This window comes from Hylobates moloch, unplaced genomic scaffold (genome assembly GCF_009828535.3).
Source record: "Hylobates moloch isolate HMO894 unplaced genomic scaffold, HMol_V3 SCAFFOLD_1, whole genome shotgun sequence".
In the NCBI taxonomy this organism is placed as follows: Eukaryota; Metazoa; Chordata; class Mammalia; order Primates; family Hylobatidae; genus Hylobates; species Hylobates moloch.
In genome coordinates this window covers 52,570,252-52,591,058 of record NW_026652276.1, presented here as the reverse complement: position 1 = coordinate 52,591,058, position 20,807 = coordinate 52,570,252, and the positions used below count along the sequence as shown (strand labels likewise).

General features: G+C 38.6%; 2 protein-coding genes across 8 annotated transcripts in view; one reads left to right on the top strand and one right to left on the bottom strand.

The window, feature by feature from the left end:
- ANKAR (ankyrin and armadillo repeat containing) overlaps nt 1-5,115 on the top strand; it is a 75,810-nt gene extending 70,695 nt beyond the window's left edge. For 2 of the 4 annotated variants that reach the window (XM_032755153.2, XM_058440262.1), the window contains exon 23: nt 17-287. In XM_032755153.2, coding sequence (XP_032611044.1) covers nt 17-264 — 248 coding nt within the window. In that variant the 3' untranslated portion in view covers nt 265-287. Of the gene's footprint in view, nt 1-16; nt 288-4,823 lie in introns of those variants that run through there. The other 2 variants (XM_058440268.1, XM_058440270.1) reach the window with 2 other exon arrangements.
- OSGEPL1 (O-sialoglycoprotein endopeptidase like 1) lies at nt 274-18,736 on the bottom strand. Of its 4 annotated transcripts, none has more exons than XM_032755167.2 (11): nt 17,205-18,736; nt 17,036-17,060; nt 16,638-16,949; nt 14,327-14,567; nt 8,818-9,205; nt 7,788-7,992; nt 7,563-7,711; nt 6,497-6,627; nt 6,301-6,372; nt 4,190-4,296; nt 274-972 (listed from the first exon to the last, which is right to left on the bottom strand). In XM_032755167.2, the coding sequence occupies exons 3-10, from the start codon at nt 16,687-16,689 to the stop codon at nt 4,218-4,220; spliced, it is 1,317 nt and encodes a 438-aa protein (XP_032611058.1). In that variant the 5' UTR covers nt 16,690-16,949; nt 17,036-17,060; nt 17,205-18,736; the 3' UTR covers nt 274-972; nt 4,190-4,217. The 4 variants fall into 4 exon arrangements, with proteins under 4 accessions (XP_032611058.1, XP_058296272.1, XP_032611057.1 ...); XM_058440289.1 differs by having other exon boundaries at nt 274-805; XM_032755166.2 differs by having other exon boundaries at nt 277-968.
- Between the last annotated feature and the right edge of the window lie 2,071 nt (nt 18,737-20,807).

Below are 20,807 nucleotides of genomic sequence, written 5' to 3'. Positions count from 1 at the left end.
TGTGGCTAATTTTTAGGGAAGGAGCACCGAAGAAAATTAAAACCTAAAATTCAACCAAAAGATTCTTTGACTTTATTACCTCCTGTAACTAACTTCATGGGACTCTTCAAAGCAACAAAAAAGACCAAGGATGCCCATAATATTTTTTCTTTTTCATCTACAATTACATCAGATATCACAAATGTATCAAGACCAAGAACAGTGTGTTTAAACCAACTTGGGAAACATGTCCAGAAAGCCAACCCAGAGCCTGCAGAAGGCTAATAAAACATTTTAGTATGAAAGGATTCCTGAGCCATCTTTTAAAAATTTTTTTATTTTTAATAATGGTAATATGCAAATAACATTAACTGAATAATCTTTTTGAATGGAAGTTCTTGATCTCGATACTAAGCAGATTTTCCTTAGCATGTCTATGGGAATTTAGTATCAGGTCAGAGTTATGGTTTCAAAAAATTAGGATTTCTGTAAAAGAAGGCCTGCACTTAAACCTTAAAATTTATCAACTGACATGAGTGGTATAACTAGTGTATATATAAAGAGTTAACATTTTTAAATTGGTGTGCAAGAAGCCTGATCAAAGTAGCCCACATGGTAACATTTATTGTAATACTTTGAGATATTTAGTAATAAATATTACAAATGTATAAGTCTTCTAAGACCCAAAATGTATACCTTAAGAAACATTTTGGCTAGGCATGGTGGCTCACACCTGTAATCCCAGCACTTCTGGAGGCCAAGGTGGGAGGATCACTTGAATTCAGCAGTTCAGGACCAGCCCGGGCAACATGGCAAGAGCCTGTCTCTACAAAAAATAGAAATAAAGTTGGCTGGGCATGGACATGCACACCTGTAGTCCCGGCTATTCAAGAGGCTAAGGCAGGAGGATTGCTTGAGTTCAGGAAGTCAGGGTTGCAGTGAGTTGTGATCTGGCTACTGTACTTCAGCTGAGGTCAGAGAGTGAGACCCTGTCTCAAAAAAAAAAAAAAAAAAAGAAAAGTCTGAGTCAGTGGATGAAGCAGAAAAGAAAAATTTAAAAAGAAAACAAAAATTTTTTTAAAGGGAAAAAAAGTTTTATTTAAAAATAAAATCTGAAATCATTGCCCATCAAGTACATGAGTATGGCTTTTGTGGCTAACAGTGTTGCTCATTCTCCATATTTATAGAGTGTCTTTGGTTTGCAACTGGAAAGGGTAACAGTCTTTGTGGATTAGAACCATATGATGTCTTTGCTCAAATAGCAATATCTGCTTCTCCTATTTTATAGCTGCAGATAGATATGATACAAACACCTGGCTTCACTGTGTACTTTATTTTACTTACTTACTTATTTATTTATTTATTCGAGATAGAGTCTCGCTCTGTCACCCAGGCTGGAGTGCAGTGGCAAGATCTCGGCTCACTCTGTCTCCTGGGTTCACGCAATTCTCCTGCCTCAGCCTCTTGAGTAGCTGCGATCACAGGCAACTGCCACCACGCCTGGGTAATGTTTGTATTTTTAATAGAGACGAGGTTTCACCATGTTGGCCAGGCTGGTCTCTAACTCCTGACGTCAGGTGATCCGCCTGCCTTGGCCTCCCAAAGTGCTGGGATTACAAGTGTGAGCCACTGTGCCTGGCTTCACTGTGTACTTTAAAGCTCCCCTTTTCTCCATTCACTTGCTGAATTGCCTCTATACAGTCTGAGGGTCTTGCTATAATCCATTCTCTACCTGGGCTGCATTAAGCATTGAAAGTATATATTAATTAGCAGTTATTTTCCCCGATATGTACTTAGGGCTTTCTATGTGCCAGAGTCCAAAGTCAGTGGGTGAGTGAGTGGGTGAATGAATTATTATTTATTTATTTGTCTGTTTGAGACAGGGTCTTGCTCTGTTACCTAGGCTGGAGGGCAATAGTGCAATCATAGCTCACTGTAGCCTATAACTCCTGGGTTCAAAGCAATCATCCCACCTCAGCCTCCTGAGTGGCTAGGGCTACAGGTCCTCGGTCTCTGTTATGCTGATTGTGGTGGTATAGGCCTGTAGCCCTAGCTACTCAGGAGGCTGAGGTCTCTGCTGTGTTGCCCAGGCTGGTCCCGAATTCCTGGCCTCAAGTGATCCTCCTCCCTTGGCCTCCCAAAGCATTAGGATGAGCTACCATGCAAAGCTTGTGTTCTTAACCACTGAAAAATAAGAGACCTCTTTAATCTTCATATTTAATTCTAAATTATCTTAATGGTGCTGAGTCACAACTTTCTGGTGGATTGACTGAAATATAGGAAATGCGGAGGGAAATGGCCTATTTTATACTAGAAGGGGATACATATTCAAGTGATGAATTGTGTTATCCAGCACCATTAAGGATAAGAATTCGTAACAATGGAAATATTAAGCTTCTGCAGATATTTTAAAAGGCCTTTAGAGAGCAACTTTTGAGCTCTGAAACTGTTTTCAGGTAGGCTCAAGACTATATTTTAGGGCTATTTTCAGGTCATCAGAGTTTCTTTGCATTCAATTCCAGATATTTCCTGAGTATCTTGGCATAGCCAGACCATCCTACCACTCCTAAAATTTATACTACTTCTTCTATAAATCTCCCCCATAAAGATTATTTTTATTGGCTGGGCATGGTGGCTCACACCTGTAATCCCAGCACTTTGGGAGGCCAAGGCGGGTGGATCACATGGTCAGGAGTTCGAGACCAGCCTGGCCAGCATGGTGAAACCCCATCTCTACTAAAAATATAAAAAATGAGCTGGGCATGGTGGTGCTTGCCTGTAGTCCCAGCTACTAGGGAGGCTGAGGCAGGAAAATTGCTTGAACCTGGTAGACGGAGGTTGCAGTGAGCCGAGATCGAGCTATTGCACTTCAGTCTGGACAACAGAGCGAGACTCTGTCTTAAAAAAAAAAAAAAAAGATTATTTTTATTACTCCACATTTTTTGTTTTTTTGTTTTTTTTTAATGATGTGTGAAAAGTCAGGCCCTGGAGGCTGAAGTTGGAGGATTACATGAGCCTAGGAGTTCTACTCCAGCCTGGGCAACATAGCAAGATGCTGTCTATAAAAATAGAAATAAAAAATTATGTATGAGAAAGGCCTCCAGACATAGAGAGTTATATTCAAAGAATTGTACATTTAGTTACTTTAATCAAGGCAGACAGTGATAAGCTTATGGTATTTGCAGTACAAAGTTTGGATTAAAAAAAAATCCAAAAAAAACTCCCTCATTTATTTCCATCTGATTATATACAATTTCTCAAATAACTGATGTGAAAGTATGTGGACAACTAAAGCGTACAATACATACTTGAGGGATTACTTACATGTTAAAATTGTAAAACCTCAAATTATATGGATTTTTAAAAATGCATAGACATCCTATTTACTCCAGAGATGATACCTAATAATGAACTCTTCAAATTAATAACATATTATGTTAGAGAAAGTCAGCTTTTGTCTTGATTTGGAAAATGTCTGCTTTGACGTGACTGATCTAAAATCGCTCTCTTGCGCACATCTGTAATCCTAGCATGTTGGGACGCCAAGGCAGGCAGATTGCCTGAGCTCAGGAGTTCAAGACCACCCTGGGCAACATGGTGAAACCCCGTCTCTACTGAAAAAACAAAAAATTAGCCAGACGTGGTGGTGGGCTCCTGTAGTCCCAGCTACTCAGGAGGCTGAAGCAGGAGAATCGCTTGAACCCAGAAGGTAGAGGTTGCATGCAGTAAGCTGAGATCATGCCACTGCACTCCAGCCTGGGTGACAGAGGGAGATTATCTCCAAAAAATAATAATGATAAAAAAATAAAACTGCTCTCTCATTATAAAATCAGGTTCTTGTTTCAGTAGGAGTTAAAAAATAGCTTCTCCTATCCTGATTTGAGGAAGTGGGGGAAAGTCCTAGGCCTGTATGATACAGGGCCAGAATTCAGCAAAATTACTGTGCTTCTTTCAAAGCTTTTCTTTCTACCTGCTAACATCAATACATTCCTTTCTCAAAAGATGTTTTATTTTGGTTTTTAATAATTAAAAGAAAGAGAAACAAAACTATCTTCCCTTGTAAGACTTTAACACATTATAGTATCTCAGAAGAGCAGGTAAAACATCAAATATAAAAAAAAAAGAAAGTCTTGATGAATAATTAACATTATATATCTTCTACAATTTGATACACAAAACAGTAAAAACTTAATTTTAACCTTAATACTACCTTTAGGGACTTTTTTGAACAGCAGAAATCATATCTCCATTTTTAATTGTGGTACTTTTATGGAAGCTTCTCCAACTTCTTTTGATATGTCTACTCCAAAAGGACATCTACATCATAAGCAGACAAATTGTATTATTTATTTGTTTCATGATCCATCACTAGTTCTGCAGACTATTTGCTTAAAATTCTGACAGTATAAATATCTAATATTTAATTCATCATATGTGGTGATGATTCTTAAATACTTACAAATATATTGGGACCTCAAGTCAGGATAATGAAAGCTAGTCTCATTAATAAGAAATCTAAATTTTGAGATGTTTTTGAGAGAAACAGTTTTACTGTTCTCAAATACTGTAAATAAGTTAAAAACGTAAAATGAAATATAAAAATAATGAAAAATATCTTATAATTCTCTACAAAGCTAAAAAGGTAAAAACATTTTTGCCACACAGCTAAAGTCAAACCTGTATCCATTCACATTTTAGAAATGTCCTAGGTTTCTATAGGTTCTTCTCTGAAGTTTCAAAAGCTGCCTTGCCCCTTTCTACCATCCTTTGCCATTACTAGCCAAAGAGGTCTTAGTTCCTACTGTCTTTTTCTGTTCCTCCTCAGTAACTAATTTTTGCTTCAGATTTCTGCTTTTCTACTATGTTGTCCAAGATAAGGCTTTGCTTTGACTGAATCCCAACCTGGAAAAAGCCATCATCTCCAGCCTCAACACTGCCACAAGGGGGCATAACTGGATCAGAGGATATACTCTATCTGAGACAAGGTATCAAAGGGATGCCATCCGGTACTACTAACTCAATTCAGTTCATTCATTATCAGCATACATGTAATTCATATATAGCACAACTGTCAAGTTACGGAATATAATGCTGACAAGTTTTTTTTTTTTTTTTTTTTTTTGAGATGGAGTCTCACTCTGTCACCCCGGCTGGAGTGCAGTGGCGTGATCTTGGCTTACTGCAACCTCCGCCTCGAGGATTCAGGCAATTCTCCTGCCTCAGCCTCCCAAGTAGCTGCGATTACAGGCGCCTGCCACTACGCCTGGCTAATTTTTATATTTTCAGTAGAGATGGGGTTTCAACATGTTGGCCAAGCTGGTCTTGAACTCCTAACCTCAGGTGATCTGCCCGCCTCAGCCTCCCAAAGTGCTGGGATTACAGGCATGAGCCACTGTGCCTGGCCAATGCTGACAAGTTTTAAAAAATCAGATGAAACAGTGTTCAAAATATAATTATGTTAGATTATGAAAATAATTATCTTTTACTATTCCAGAATTAACTTAAAACAGAATTTGATAGTAATTTGAAAAACCAGCCAGGTGTGGTGGCTCACACCTGTCATCCCAGCATTTTGGGAGGCTGAAGTGGGTGGATCACTTGAGGCCTGGAGTTCGAGACCAGCCTGGCCAATGTGGCAAAACCCAAAAACTAAAAATACAAAAAATTAGCTGGGCACAGCTGTGTGAACCTGTAATTCCAGCTACTCAGGAGGCTGAGGCATGACAATCACTTGCATGTGGGAAGCAGAGGTTGCAGTGAATGCGCCACTGCACTCTAGCCTGGGTGACACAGTAAGACTCTACAAAAACAAAAAGAAAAAAAGTAAAATAAAAAACTGTGCTATTCACTGGAACTTTGATTTGGGAGAGGAAATAAGGCTTGCAGGAAACAGCTATCTTTTGGCCAATTCTCAACTGCCTGTGTAAGAGCATAATCACAACCCACTCTCACACCTGAATGCTTTCTGCATGTTTTCCTTAAATTTCCCAGCATACTTGCTGGTTCTGAGATGTTCTTGACATTGCAAAAGTCCAGGCCATGGACATAGTTTACATTCTAGTTCCAAAAGAGGGAATCCATCACCCTTACTCATGACCTGTTTCTAACTCACCTAAACTTGTCAAGATTTTTATAATTTGATACTGTAGCAAAAATATTTCTCATACGGTATCAACCTTAACTAGGTTCATGAAAGAAATTTATGTAACTTTCCTTCAAGTACCACCAGAATGTCAATGAAAACCTCATATATAAAGGCAAATTCCAGGCTTTGTCTTAGGTAATGTAACTTGCATAAAGATCATGAATGATACCACATACTTTGGTTCATAGCGGATGCCTTCTATGTCATGCAAAATGCCCAAGCCAGCACGTAGTCTTTCAATACCATTCCTAAATAAGAATCATTAAAATAAAATCAATAGCTCCAAGATCTGAAGGAAGAAGGCTTAGTATGATAAAATGGCAATTAATATTTACATAGTTATGAGTGAAGCACATATATCCTGTGGCTTACCATGCAATCATAATGCCATTATCAGTGCATAGTCTGGGAGGAGGACACAACAAAGTGCACTGTGTTGCGTTTGTTAAAATTTCCAGAGCTCTGCGGATATAGAAGTTACTTGCAACACCACCAGATGCAACCTGAAGGAATTGAGAAAACCAAAATAACTATCATATATGGATATGAACCAAGCTGCTAATTAAACCTGGAGAAAAATATCAGCATTAAACAATAATAAACTATCCCATTTTGAGATGGGTAATGGGCAAATGATATATCTATATAATAAAAATTTGGAAAAAAAATTACTAACAATTCTAATAGCATACAAACATTACTAGCATTTTTGTATATTTTCTTCCAACCTTTCATCTAAATATTTATTTAATATAATTACAATCATAGTACACTACTATTTTAGACCCTGAAATTTTTATTAAATATTTTGTGCATTTTACTACATAACTCTGAAAAAATTATTCTTTGATATCCATGTAAAATTCCATCTATGAATTACTACCATTTAAACATTTTCCCACTTTAGTTTACAATTTTTAAATGAATAAAGTTTAAGATACAGTTAAACAGGATGTTTATCAAGGCTTTTAAGCACAATTAAAGGGATTTTGGCTGGTACAATATAGTGGATTATCAGAATTTTATCAACATTAGTGTCACGAAAGTTGGTATACCACCTCCCACTGCTAAATTTGACTGGCTTATTAAAAAAACAAACAAAGGGATTTCATCAAAGGATGAAGAAATCCACCTATTTTTCTAAAAATAGTGATAGCAGTTACTGCATTTACTTTCTTTATTGTAAGCCCTCTTTTAAATCCAACAACAAGATGCAAAATTAGACTTATGTGCCATAGAAGCTATACAGCTGTCCCATAAAGCTGCCAAACTAGTACAAGAAATGGCTGTTAGTCTTTCCTACCCTGCATAATTTCATACTGTCAGGGCTAGCATAGGGCATAAAGATCTGTTCATCCTAAACACAAGGTCAAGGTCTTGGGAAAAAAGTAAAATATTGCAAAGTGTAACTATTATTATAAAATGAGATAAAACTTACCAGTACTGCATTATTTTGAGGTAACAAGTCTCTCTGCTTACAAAACAGAATAGCCCGATGTGTTCTTTTCACAAGATGACATGCGATTGTGTGCTGTACTGTGGCAGCAATGTCTGCAGCTGAAGACAGGATTTGCCCCTTCTCAATACCTGCAGAAATGAGCAGCTATTTTTAGGCACAATCCAGGAATATTTATCTGTTCAACTTTACTAATTAGAAATATACCTTCCTCTTTTTCTTTTTTCATTATTATTTTATCAGTAATGTGTTGAAGTCCAGTAAAAGAAAAATCACAATTTTTAGCACGATGCAAGGGAGGTTTGATGTCAAAACAAAATCTATTTCCTTGTTTGGCCAAATGTTCTATGGCTTTCCCACCACTCATGGTGGAGCACTCCGGATGTTTTATTAAAGAAAGTCTTCTTGCCACCTATCAAAGAAACATATTTTTTAGAGTCATAAAAAATACTTTGAAATGAAAAGATGCAAAGGAAATAAATTGAAAATTACTAACAAAACAAAAAACCCCTGAATGAATAAAACATGCTATACTTTGGCAAATATACACTGTAGCTGATATTCAGGTAAGCAGACAACCCTGCTCCTTATGATGAGCCGAACAATAAGAGGCCAATCACTGCCCCTGTCTATGTCTGCTCTTCTATTGGGGTTGGAAAATAGGCTGGAAGTTGACAATAACTGCTTAATGATGAATGTCAATAATAAGAACTTGTCCTATACTTCCTATTATTTCACTGTGGGAAGCAGTGTTTTTTGTTTGTTTGTTTTCCTATATATGGCAGTAGCCTCTGTAGTATTCTAAAACAAAGGGGGGTGGGGGGGGGACCCTACCTGTCTGTGGTGTCAGTAATTGTGTGATTTAATTCTGTGCATTGCATCTTTAATGTCCTTATGTTAATCTAGATATATTCTCTTATTTTACCTTTTTTGCAGTATGTTAGTTTACAAAGCACGTTCTTTCACATATATTATTTGACAAAATACATAACTGTATCTGCAAACTATTTCAGCCTTTATGTACAGATATGAACCTCTTACCATTTTATTAAGAAAGGCTAAGAATTATAAAATTGTGTACTACTCTTTGTATTTTTTCTTACCATATGTGAATTTTTTTCAGTTTACTAAGATATCATTCAGAAATATTTAGGTGAATGGTGGTAGCACATCTATTGCTACTTAGTTGAAATGGACAACATAACAAAAAAGAATGGAGAAATTAATTCTTAATTACCTTGTCAAGCATGTCACCTGGTGCTATGTCCAAAGACTTTCCAAGAAGCAGAAAATCTGAAACTCCTTGAACTAATGCCAACAGACAGTGACCTCCAGAAATCAAAAGAACTAAAAAAGGAAATTCTACTTTATTGGTCAACCTAACAGTAAGTGCATGAGCCTCCATATGATGAATGGGAATGAATGGCTTTTTTAACTGTCCTACCAGCTGTAAGCTAAATGATAAGCCCACTCCCAGGCTTAAAGCAAGGCCTGGTTTTATGGTAGTTGCAATTGCTGAGAGGTCACTTGGAGAGATTCTACTGGCAGAAAGAGCTTCTTGTACTATTCGTTGAATATTTTCTCTGTGAAGCTGTTGAGCTACTGGAGGAACAATCCCACCTGTTCTGAAAGAAAGAAAGACAGCTTTTTGTGGTTTTAAGATTGTAAAAATGAAGAAAAATGATAATATATTACAGCTAAAGGCGTGTCTTCAGGTTAATCATTATATAGCTGAGTAAGTCAAGTATTTTCTAATTGTGTGCCTTCTAACATAGCACACTACAGTTAAAACTCAGTAAGCAGTAATTAAGGGGATAATGTTTCTGATTTTTTCAATTTATGCACAACAAACTCCCATGGATTTGTTTGTTGACAAATGAAATCACCAAAATAATCTTGCAAAGCATTCCACACAAGTTTTGAGCATGGGAAGGACAGGAAAAAGTTGTATTTAAGGAAAATTAATTTCCTTGCTGACAGAAGATTTTAAGAGAGATTACTGCAAAAGTATTTGTGTAAAACGATTATATCTTAAACTGGGTGATTGTGGGAATGGAAAGAAAGGGACAGAGAACCTTAAGAACTATAATAACTAACTGAATATAAGGGGACAGGGGGACTAAGGCATCAAAGTTTGTTCAGCTATTCAGCTGGAATGACTGGGAGAAAAGAAATTCTAAAAGAGAAACATGAAGACAGTTTTATAAAGAAGATGAGTTTATTTTAACACACATTCCACTTGAGGTCACAGCAGGACAGCAGATAGCTTGCAATTCTGAAATACAGTTTGGGAATCTGGTGCTCAGAGTCGGTAATTTGGATTTTTGGTCCATGTAGGATGGTGGATGGCCACTCCAAATGTCAAGTGTAAAGAACTAAGAGACAAATTTGCTAGCAACAAATTTGCTACCATGTGATTGATTTACAATATGAGAACTAGAGCAATAAAATAGAGTCTGCAAAACGCACTGCTAGTTTCAAAAAAAATCATCTTCAAATACTTGATGTTGCAAGATCTACTAGTTCTATGTGTAGAAATGAAAATCCTCAGTAAGTGCATTCAATGAATATTTGCTGAGTAATTAAAATATTGTTTCAGGCAATGAGGGGGATATAAATGAAATGATCTGATTTCAACACATCCACATTGTAATTAATTTTCCTTAATTCTTCAAAGCTACTTTTTCTCTTATATTTCTCATCTTTGTTAGTGGCATCAAATAACCCTTGGGTTTCAAAGTTCATCTTTACTTCCTTTCTCTCCCTCACTCTCCGCTGTAAGATTATCACCACTCCCACTGCCAAGTCTCAAAAGCCCTCATCTCAGTCTGTTCAACAGTCTTCTAATTGTACTTTCCTAACTACGTCCTTTGATCCTTAGAGCCCATCCTATATTGCTGCCAGAGAATACTCTAAAGCACATGCTACCACTGTTATTCCCCTACTCAAAACCTTTAGTTTCATGAAATTTGGGAGACATCAAATCCAAGTTCTCTCCCTGCCACTCATTTCTTCCTTCTCTGTCTTGCCTCCCTCCTTTCCTTTCTATGCCTTTTCTGTGTATTTTATCTTCCAGGGATTATGCTAAACACTAGGGCCAAATAAGAACATGGCTTTATTCTCAAAGAATTAATAATAATGTATTTTTGTCTATGATTTGTAGACAGTATGGAGTGTGGATTAGGGAACAAAGCTAATAAAGAGGCAGGGAAACCATTGAGGCTTGAAGCTATAGCCAAGAGTCTGTGCAAAAGACAATAAGGGATTGAACTCAATCAGTGAGAAGGGAGAGGAAAGTTGCAAAAAATATTTGGGAGATGGATTTACTATGAATGGATGACTGATTTGGATGTGGAATGGTGAGGGAGAAGTCAAGGATGTCCTTCAGGTTTCTGGCTTGGAAGAAGGGACTCCTCCTGCCAAGTAATCCTCTATTATTGCATTTTCCATGCTGTTTCACAATGATCTGCTGTCTTCTTCATTTTTACTGATAGTAGTAGTAGAACTACTATTGTTACTAATAGCTAGCTTGTATTCAGCCTTTGCTATTCATCAAGAATGCCCTAAAAGCTTCAAAGGAATTCACACTTAATATTCACAACACTAATTTGAGTTAGTGGTCATTATTATCATTTTACAGATAAGGAAACTGAGGCACAAAAAAACTGCACAGTATCAAATGTAGAAAATGGCTGAACCAGAATATAAGCCTACAATCTAACCCACTTATATGGTGAGCTGTTCAAAGGCAAGGGTCATATGTCTCATTTATATTTGTACCCCAAATGCGCTAAGTATTGCCTGGCAGCTATAGGTATACAAAAAATGCTGAGATGAGTCAGGTGGATGGTATCACTGAAGCCTATTTGCCCAGTAGTCTCCTCAAGTGACCTATGCTCTAGCTAAACTGAATGTCTAGTACTTTCTCACTTCTTTGCCTTTGCTGACAATGCTCACTTAGTGATATGGTTTGGATCTGTGTCCCTGCCGAAATATCATGTAGAATGGTAATTCCCAATGTTGGAGATGGGGCCTGGTGGGAGCTGACTACATCATGGGGGCATATTTTCCCCTTGGTACTGTGTTGCGATAGTCAATGAGTTCTCATGAGATCTGGTTGTTTAAAAGTGTGGGCCGGGCGCGGTGGTTCATGCCTGTAATCCCAGCACTTTGGGAGGCCAAGGTGGGCGGATCACTTGAGGTCGGGAGTTCGAGACCAGCCTGACCAACATGGAGAAACCCTGTCTCTACTAAAAATACAAAATTAGCCGGGCATAGTGGCGCGTGCCTATAATCCCAGCTACTCTGGAGGCTGAGGGGGGAGAATCGCTTGAACCCAGGAGGCGGAGGTTGCGGTGAGCCAAGATTGCACCATTGCACTCTGGCCTGGGCAACAAGAGCAAAACTCCATCTCAAAAGAAAAAAAAAAACTCCATCTCACCCCCCCCCAATTCTGCTCCTGCCATGTAAGACGCCTACTCCCACTTTGCCTTCCGCCATGAGTAAAAGCTCCCTGGGGCCTCCCCAGAAGCAGATGCTGCCATGCTTCCTACATAGCCTGTGGAAACGTGAACCAATTAAACCTCTTTTCTTTATAAATTACCCAGTTTCAGGTATTTCTTTATAGCAGTGCAAGAACGAACTAACACAGCCAGGTTATAATATAATTTCCATTTCCATTCACTGAAGGCCTAACGAAAGGCCACTGAACACCTGTGATGTGTCAAACATTGTGTTAGGCACTAGGCATAGCATAGTGATTAATATAGACATGCCCCTGTCACCATGGCACTTAGACTCTACTGAGAGAGATTATACATACACAAGCAAATGTATAAATTGTGAAAGTATTACAAAGAAAATATGCAGGGTATGATGATACAGAATAAATAGGATGGGAGTATCTAATTTAGATAAAGTGTTCAGGGTCGTCCTTTCTGTGCCATTAACTTTTACATGTTCAAAAGTTCAGTGCACTCAGGAAAAACTGAAAGGACTGTGAAGCTGAGGCACGGTAATAATAGTTACTGTCTGCACCACTTGTTTTACCTTATGCTGCCTTGCACTATTAATTCTCCTTGTAGGTCTAGACATCATGTCTCCATAATCAAGTTAAGCTTCCTTAAACGAAGGACTTTGCAGTACTTCACAGTGCCTTACTAATATCCAACACAGTCCGTTTCACACAGTTATTGTTTGAGGCTTAATCTGCCTCTTTACATACATTATTTCTAATGCCACCCTCCCGTAATTCTATGAGGCAGATGTTAATTTTCCTTTTTTTTTTTTTTTTTGAGACGGACTTTCACTCTGTTGCCCAGGCTGGAGTCCAATGGCGTGATCTCTGCTCACTGCAAGCTCTGCCTCCCAGGTTCACGCCATTCTCCTGCCTCAGCCTCCCAATTAGCTGCTACTACAGGCGCGCACCACCACGCCTGGCTAATTTTTTGTGTATTTTTAGTAGAGACGGGGTTTTACCATGTTAGCCAGGATGGTCTCAATCTCGTGACTTCGTGGTCCACCCGCCTTGGCCTCCCAAAGTGATGGGATTACAGGTGTGAGCCACAGTGCCCAGCCAATTTTCCTACTTTACTGATGTGGAAACAGAATCAGAGAGGATATGGAACTTGCCTACAGTTACAGAGCCAATACCAAGTGCTTAATTCAGGATTCAAATACAGGACTGTGATTCCAAAATACCAGGCTTTTTCACTATTCAGATGTTGTAAATTGATAGCTTAAAGGCATACTCATCTGTAGAGTATTTTAATATATTTTAAATTAGCTACTAATTTAAAAAATGTACAAATACGACATTAACAGTCTGGATTTCCAGCCGGGCACGGTGGCTCATGCCTGTAATCCCTGCACTTTGGGAGGCCGAGGTAGGTGGATCACGAGGTCAGGAGATCGAGACCATCCTGGCCAACATGGTGAAACCCTGTCTCTACTAAAATACAAAAAATTAGCTGGGCGTGGTGGTGCGTGCAGGTAGTCCCAGCTACTTGGGAGGCTGAGACAGGGGAATCGTTTGAACTCAAGAGGCGGAGATTGCAGTGAGCCGAGATCATGCCACTGCACTCCAGCCTGGTGACAGAGTGAGACTCTCTCTCACAAAAAAAAAAAAAAAAAAAAAAATCTGGATTTCCATTTTCTCTTGAAAATTATAATAATCTAAGAACGCAGGTCCTGCATTCCCACATGACAACTGGCTAGAGCTGGGTAGTGACCTCCTCCAGACATTTTCCACTTTTTATCTTGTCCATTTATTTAGGTAACCTGCCTGGTAGTCCTCTACAAACATCAGTTTATAATCCTTGCACCATTCTATGCTTTAATACAACAGTGTATTATTATTTAAGTACTAATACAAGTTATATGTATAAATATGAATAGGAATTTATTTTTCAATGACTAACAGTTTTCCTAGGACTTCAGCTGAGACCATGAAACATAGAAGTGGAGAAAAGAAGGAATGCATTACTGAAGGAAAATCATCAATAAATACTGAAGCTGGGAATGAGCTCAGTTTCTTTTGGCAACAGGATTAGTTAAGGTTGGGACCTTATTGTGAAGACCCTTAAAAGCCAGGATGAAGTGTTTAAGGTTTTCTATAGCAGTTATTAAAACTGTTTGCAAAAAGGAATAAGACAGTAGCTCCTGAAAACTTTTATATATGACAAATACAAAAGAATGATTTTACTTTTTCCAAAAAACTGGAAATGACTAAGATAATGTCTACTTACTTTAAATGAACTTCAGTTTGGGAATGTATTGCTTCTCCCAACACATTTCCAGTTTCATCCACCACAGCAGCTGCTGTATCATCACAACTGGTTTCAATTCCCAATACTATTTTATGAAGAAATAGTGTTCCAGGATGAAAATTAAAACTTCTTAAAAATTCATAAACTTTCCTTTTTGATGGTTTAAAAAAAACTCCTGCAGTCTTAGTCAAGATTAGCATACTTACTCTATAGATAATTCCTGAAAAAGAATTACAGAAACAACTTATTATTTGCAACTGACATTAGCCAGCTTATTTTTCAATATACAGTTTTATAGAATTACAGGAAAGTTTGTAAAAGTCACCAAAAGTTTGTAAAGGCTATAGCAACATGTGAATATAAATAATATTATGAATGAATATAATGTTCTCCAAGGGGGAAAACAGGGGTCAGATATAAAATTTTTTAGTATTATTATTACTTGCATGCTGTTCCTACCAAAAGACTAATTATTAAGATAGCTAATATAAAGTACAATAATTGATAGAGTCCTCTGAAAAGTGCTATTTATTTTTTGACAGCTAAAATTAAGATAAAATGTGGATTTTCTAAAAAGAATCAAACAACAAAGGCAGATGGAACAGATAAAAATACTGTTAATGTATTCCATTTCCTAAAAACATCTTTCAAAATAAAACTGGATCGTTTGGTTCAAAAACAAGAGTTAACATAAACACACACACGCCAACTGCAACCTAACACCTATTTTATCCTTAATTACAATCTTTGGAATAAAATCTCCACTTTTTGCTCCAGGTTTTGTCATAAAAAGGATCTTCCCAAATCCTTTTCCCCAAAAATAATAGCAGCCCATCACTAAAGCACACTAGTATTTTCACACTGCGAAGCACCTAATTTTACGCCCCCAAATCATCCGTTCTAAAACTTTCTGGGTGTTAAAGCAGGGCCTTTCTACACCACACTAAAGGGACACAGGGCATCCCAGGGATTAGAGATGTGCGACCTATTTGCAGAGGGCAGTTGCGGGCAGTGCAGCCCAGACAGACACAACCTAGAGGAATTAGATTTGCATTAACAAAATCTGGACAAGGAGGATTGTGCGAAGCACTACCCTTTAGGGCCAAGAAAGCTGCAACGGGAACCCACGTGACTTGGGTAGCGCTGGTCTGTGGGCTCTAAGGCGGCGACGGGCGCAAACTGGAACCGCTTTTCCAGGTGCGCAAAAGCGTCAGTGGGGTGAAGAGTGAGCAATTTCACCCACCTTCCTCTTGGGCGGCAGTAGCTAGCACTTGTCTCCTTTCCCTAGTAAAGACTGTCGACTGCCCTTATTGCTGCAGGAGAAAGCCCGAACCTGGCGCCCGGAAGTGATGTCATCGGAACTGTGCAAGGTCCCTTCCAGAGCTGGCTGCTGTTTCGCTAGAGAGCGGCACGCTTAGTGAAGAAAAGCTTAAAGGCCCTCTTTGCCCAAAACGCTCTCTGTGCGCGCCTGCATTTCCCCCCAGATTTGCAGGTGATGAGAGTTCTGTAAAATTACACAGCTAGTGACTGATCCAGCGGAGGCCGACTACAGGTTTGTCTGACTACACAACATCAAGTTCCAAACACTAAGGTACATTAAAAAGAAATTTTTTTTTGCCCTTGGCTGGAATTCGGTTGCTACTGTGAAAAAAGTATGGGGTAGATTATTCGTCATTCATTTTTAAGGGACCTGTCACCAAATCTAAACGTAGGGGTGAGGTACCTGATACTTTCATCGGAGAAATAGGATGGAATCTAGCGGCGCCCCCTAGCAGGGTTACCAGAGAACGGAAGTGTTTCTGGTCTGACAGTGTAAACCGTTTCTCCCACTTCACTAGGAAGAAAGGGGCTGGCTTATTTTTACAATTAAAAAAAAAAAAAAAAAAAAAACTCGGGAGACTGAGGCAGGAGAACTGCTTGAACTGGGACCCGGGAGGCAGAGGTAGCAGTGAGCCGAGATCGCGCCACTGCACTCCAGCCTGAGCTACAGAGCGAGACTCTGTCTCAAAAAAAAAAAAAAAGGGCTGTGGTAAATATTCAGTTGCCTTAAAAAATCCTATTTTCATAATGCATTATATTGTCCTTCCTTACTATGTACACGAAATTCAGCATGGTATGTTTTCAAGGTCTTTCACCTGCTTTTTCTTTTCTTTTATTGGTTTGTGAACTTTGTTTTGAACATTGTTTGGACAGATTTATTCCAAGAGTCAGTCTTTTCCCCTGCTAGTATTTAAGATTTTACTAAGCAAGGACCTTAGAATCCACTGTTGTACAGGGCTGGCATATATACCTGCACTTTGCACGTTGTGAAGCTCTGGGTATAAAAGATGAGTAAATCCCATAACAACATGTTGGGAAGCCACAGAGTACAGTCTAGAGGTGGATACAGATAAATAAGTAAATAATTACCAGAACATGGTTGAGGTTTTTTAGTTGGAACTTATGTTTTTCAAAAAGTTCATTTATGTGTAACAATGATAAAGTGGCACTATGTACCAGGCACCTGCTGTAGATTATTCTTTCAAACTCCCATGAAGTAGTTTCTGTCCTCATTTTACAGGCAACTGGGCCACAGAGTTTGGGTGCTTTGGAGGTCACACAACTAGGAAAAGCAAAGCTAGGATTAGAAGTCAGGCCATCTGGCACTGGAGTCTGTTTTCTTAACTGCTAGAAGAGAAAATAACTCACATTTCCTCTAGGGTGCACTGTTGGCCTAAAAAAGGAAAAAAAGAAAAATTAAAACCTAAAGGTTAAGAAAAATTAGTCATACTGTTAGAGGGGTCAGGGGTTATTTCTGTTATACACTGGAATCCAGTTTGAACATAAAACCTTTCACATCAGGTATTATTTTTCTTACAATTCCAATTATGTTCAGCAGGTATATCCCAATGCTCTTCTGTGCTGTCAAGACAAGCAAGATCCTATTGTGTGTGCTATCATTGGTAGATTCCTCATCTAGGCACTCTTGGCCAGTGTTGAGTCCGAATGCTGTACTGTGAAACAGAAGAACTCTAGGGCACATTAGTATGGAATTTTATCTTTCCCTTGACCGAATATATGTGAAGTGGCACTTATACAAGTCCCATGTATTTAGCAAAGGTGTACATTTTCTATGTTCTTTATTGTAACACAGGAGAGGGTTATTGGGGGAAAGGCAGGTATGCTCTCTGAGGCCTGCCTGTACTTTTATGCAGATACAGTTAGAATGCCACTCATGGGCATTCTCAAAAAATATGGCCTATGTAAGTTCAACATAAATCGAGAGTTCCAGCTGAATCTAGATATGCTTATTTTGTCTCAGATATTGTGTCTAGCTTTCCATTTGTAGCCTTCAGAGGAAAATTGTATTATTAATACATATTATATATTAATACATATAAGAATCTTTCTTTTTTCTTTTTTTTTTTAGATGGAGTCTCACTCTGTCGCCAGGCTGGAGTGCAGTGGTGCCATCTCAGCTCACTGCAACCTCCACCTCTGGGGTTCAAGTGATTCTCCTGCCTCAGCCTTCTGAGTAGCTGGGATTACAGATGCCTGCCACCACGCCAAGCGAATTTTTGTATTTTTAGTAGAGATGACATTTCACTATGTTGGCCAAGCTGGTTTCGAACTCTTGACCTTGTGATCCACCTGCCTCAGCTTCCCAAAGTGCTGGGATTACAGGCATGAGCCACCACGCCTGGCCCAAATCCTATTTTTCAATATTTATTTCCTAATCATGTCCTACTAGGTTAGGTTTTATTTTCATTTATTACATATTTATTGGGTTATTTCCTTTATGCTAGGAACTTTATTAAGGATACAGATAATGTCCATTCTCTGTTCTCAAGAATCTGAGTCTATAGGCAGAAGACAAAATGCAATACACAATTATGGAAATGTGAATGGAAACTGCATTCAGAGGGGTATTGCTTGGGAAAAGCCACGTTGGCGTGCCACAGATGTATGCCAGCCTGGCAGGCCCATAGTGTGATTACTTGAGTTTCTATATCTGATTCTTTTATAGGCTTGAAATTGGTTTATCAGGTCTGGAAGTGACTGGACTCGGGAGTACTGAGTTACTCACCACAAACTGCTAATAAAATGCTGTGTAAAAGCCATTAATACTAATGTATTATTTATGAGAAACACAATTATGGGGGAGCTAGGATAGTTGAGTCTGCTGGTCCTTATCTTCCTTATATTGACCAAATTACAATGAAGGCTAAATCCAAATTATAATCAGAAGATAGCTTGGTAACAATAGAAACAATAGAAATGAGTGTGGTGCTTTTAATGGCTAATATTTCAAGCCTGATACAGCCCTTTTCACTTGAGTCACATTGTCTTACATTCTTTGAGTTGGCTAGTGCTAAAAATACATTGCCATTTTCCTTTCTCCATTTTTTTTTTTTTGAGACGAAGTCTTGCTCTGTTGCCAGGCTGGATTGCAATGGCGTGAGGTTGGCTCACTGCAACCTCTGCCTCCAGGTTCAAGTGATTCTCCTGCCCCAGCCTCCCGAGTAGCTGGGACTACAGGTGCACGCCACCACGCCCAGCTAATTTTTGTATTTTTAGTAGAGACGGGGTTTCACCATGTTGGCCAGGATGGTCTCCATCTCTTGACCTCGTGATCCACCTGCCTCGGCCTCCCAAAGTGCTGGGATTACAGGGGTAAGCCACCACGCCCAGCCCATCCTTTCTCCTCTTAAATTTTCTTTGCTGACCAGTATCTCTTGATGTGGAACGTTCTTTCATTAGTGGTAATACTGTCAATCAGGTCTTTGGAAGATATTTTGAGTTTTGTTTGCTGAGCCATTATGCTTATTTTACAAATTAACTTTTCTGAACTTTATTGTGGTAGAATTTACATAACAAAATTTACCATTTTAACCATTTTTAAGTTCAAAGGAACTAAGTACATTCACATTGCTATGCAACCATGTCTACCACCTAGCTCCAGAACCTTTTCATCTTCTCAAACTGAAATTCTGTACCCATTAAATAATAAGCTCCCAGCCAGGCACAGTGGCTCGTGCCTCTAATCCCAGCACTTTGGGAGGCTGAGGTGGGCGGATTACCTGGAGTCAGGAGTTCAAGACCAGCCTGGCCAACATGATGGCCGTCTCTACTAAAAATACAAAAATTAGCTGGGTGGGGTGATGAATGCCTGTAACCCCAGCTACACGGGAGGCTGAGGCATGAGAATCACATGAACCTGGTTAGGCAGACGTTGCAGTGAGCTGGGATTGTGCCACTGCACTCCAGCCTAGGCAACAGACGGAGACTCCCATCTCAAAAAAGGCAAAACAAAAACAAGAACCAGTAAGCTCCCATTCCTTCTGCCTTCCAGCCCCTGGCGACCACCATTCCACTTTGAATTTGATTACTCTAGGAGTTTATAAAAGTGGGATAACACAGTATGTCATTTTGTGACTGACTTATTGTAACATATCGTAATGTCTTCAAGATTCATCCAGGATGTAGTATGTATCAGAATTTTCCTCCTTTTTAAGGCTGAATAATATTCCATTGTGTGTATATGTCACATTTCTTTTAACCATTCATCCCTTGATGGACACTTGGATTGCTTCCACCTTCTGGCTATTGTGAATAATGCTGCTGTCAACATAGATGTACAAATTATCTGTCCAAGTTCCTGCTTTCACTTCTTTTGGGTATATACCCAGAAGTGGAATTGCTGGATATAATTTTAATTTTTGACGAGTCTCCATACTCAGATGATCTTATTTCCTTATTTTTCAAGTGTGTGGGTCTATGTGTGGTTTTGGCAGGGAAGGGAGAGGGTCAGTCTCTGTCGTTCCCACATACTCCCCATGACTGTTAAGTGCTGTGTTAGAAGCATATGGTTTGATGAGAATTCTAGGAGAGACAAATGTTTCAAAGGATCTCTGTATTTTCACCGGCAATAACTAAAAAATCATCTGGCTTCTCTGTTGCCCCTATAAAAATTATAAAATGGAGAAAATAATGCATGTTTTATCACGTTGGTAAAATGGTCAGCATAAATGCAGAATATATGAAAACTCGGGGGTTTTCAAAATAAGATTGTCAATAAAAATTTATAATTGCTAATTGGAAAGTCAGAAAATTTATACACTGTAAAATTCCTTTCATACTTTGTATCTTAAAACTATTTTACAATGTTAATGAAGTGGCTTATTTCTTTACTAAAGTTCTTGTATTTAAGATTATTTTATCAACACATACTTATGCAGTCTGAGTGAACGGACACTGTGATAAACTACCTTATCTGCTAAACTTAACATTATTTAGAACTTGAGAGCTACAAGTAAGTCATTCCATAACCATTGTTTATCAAGGGCTTGAATAATTAGTCAAGAAATGAAATAAATTACAGTACTACACTGAAAACCCAAATTTTTTTTACTATTTTTCTAATTATGAAATATTTCAGATTTTGAAAAAATTAAATACTATAAACAACTTCTGTGAGGCC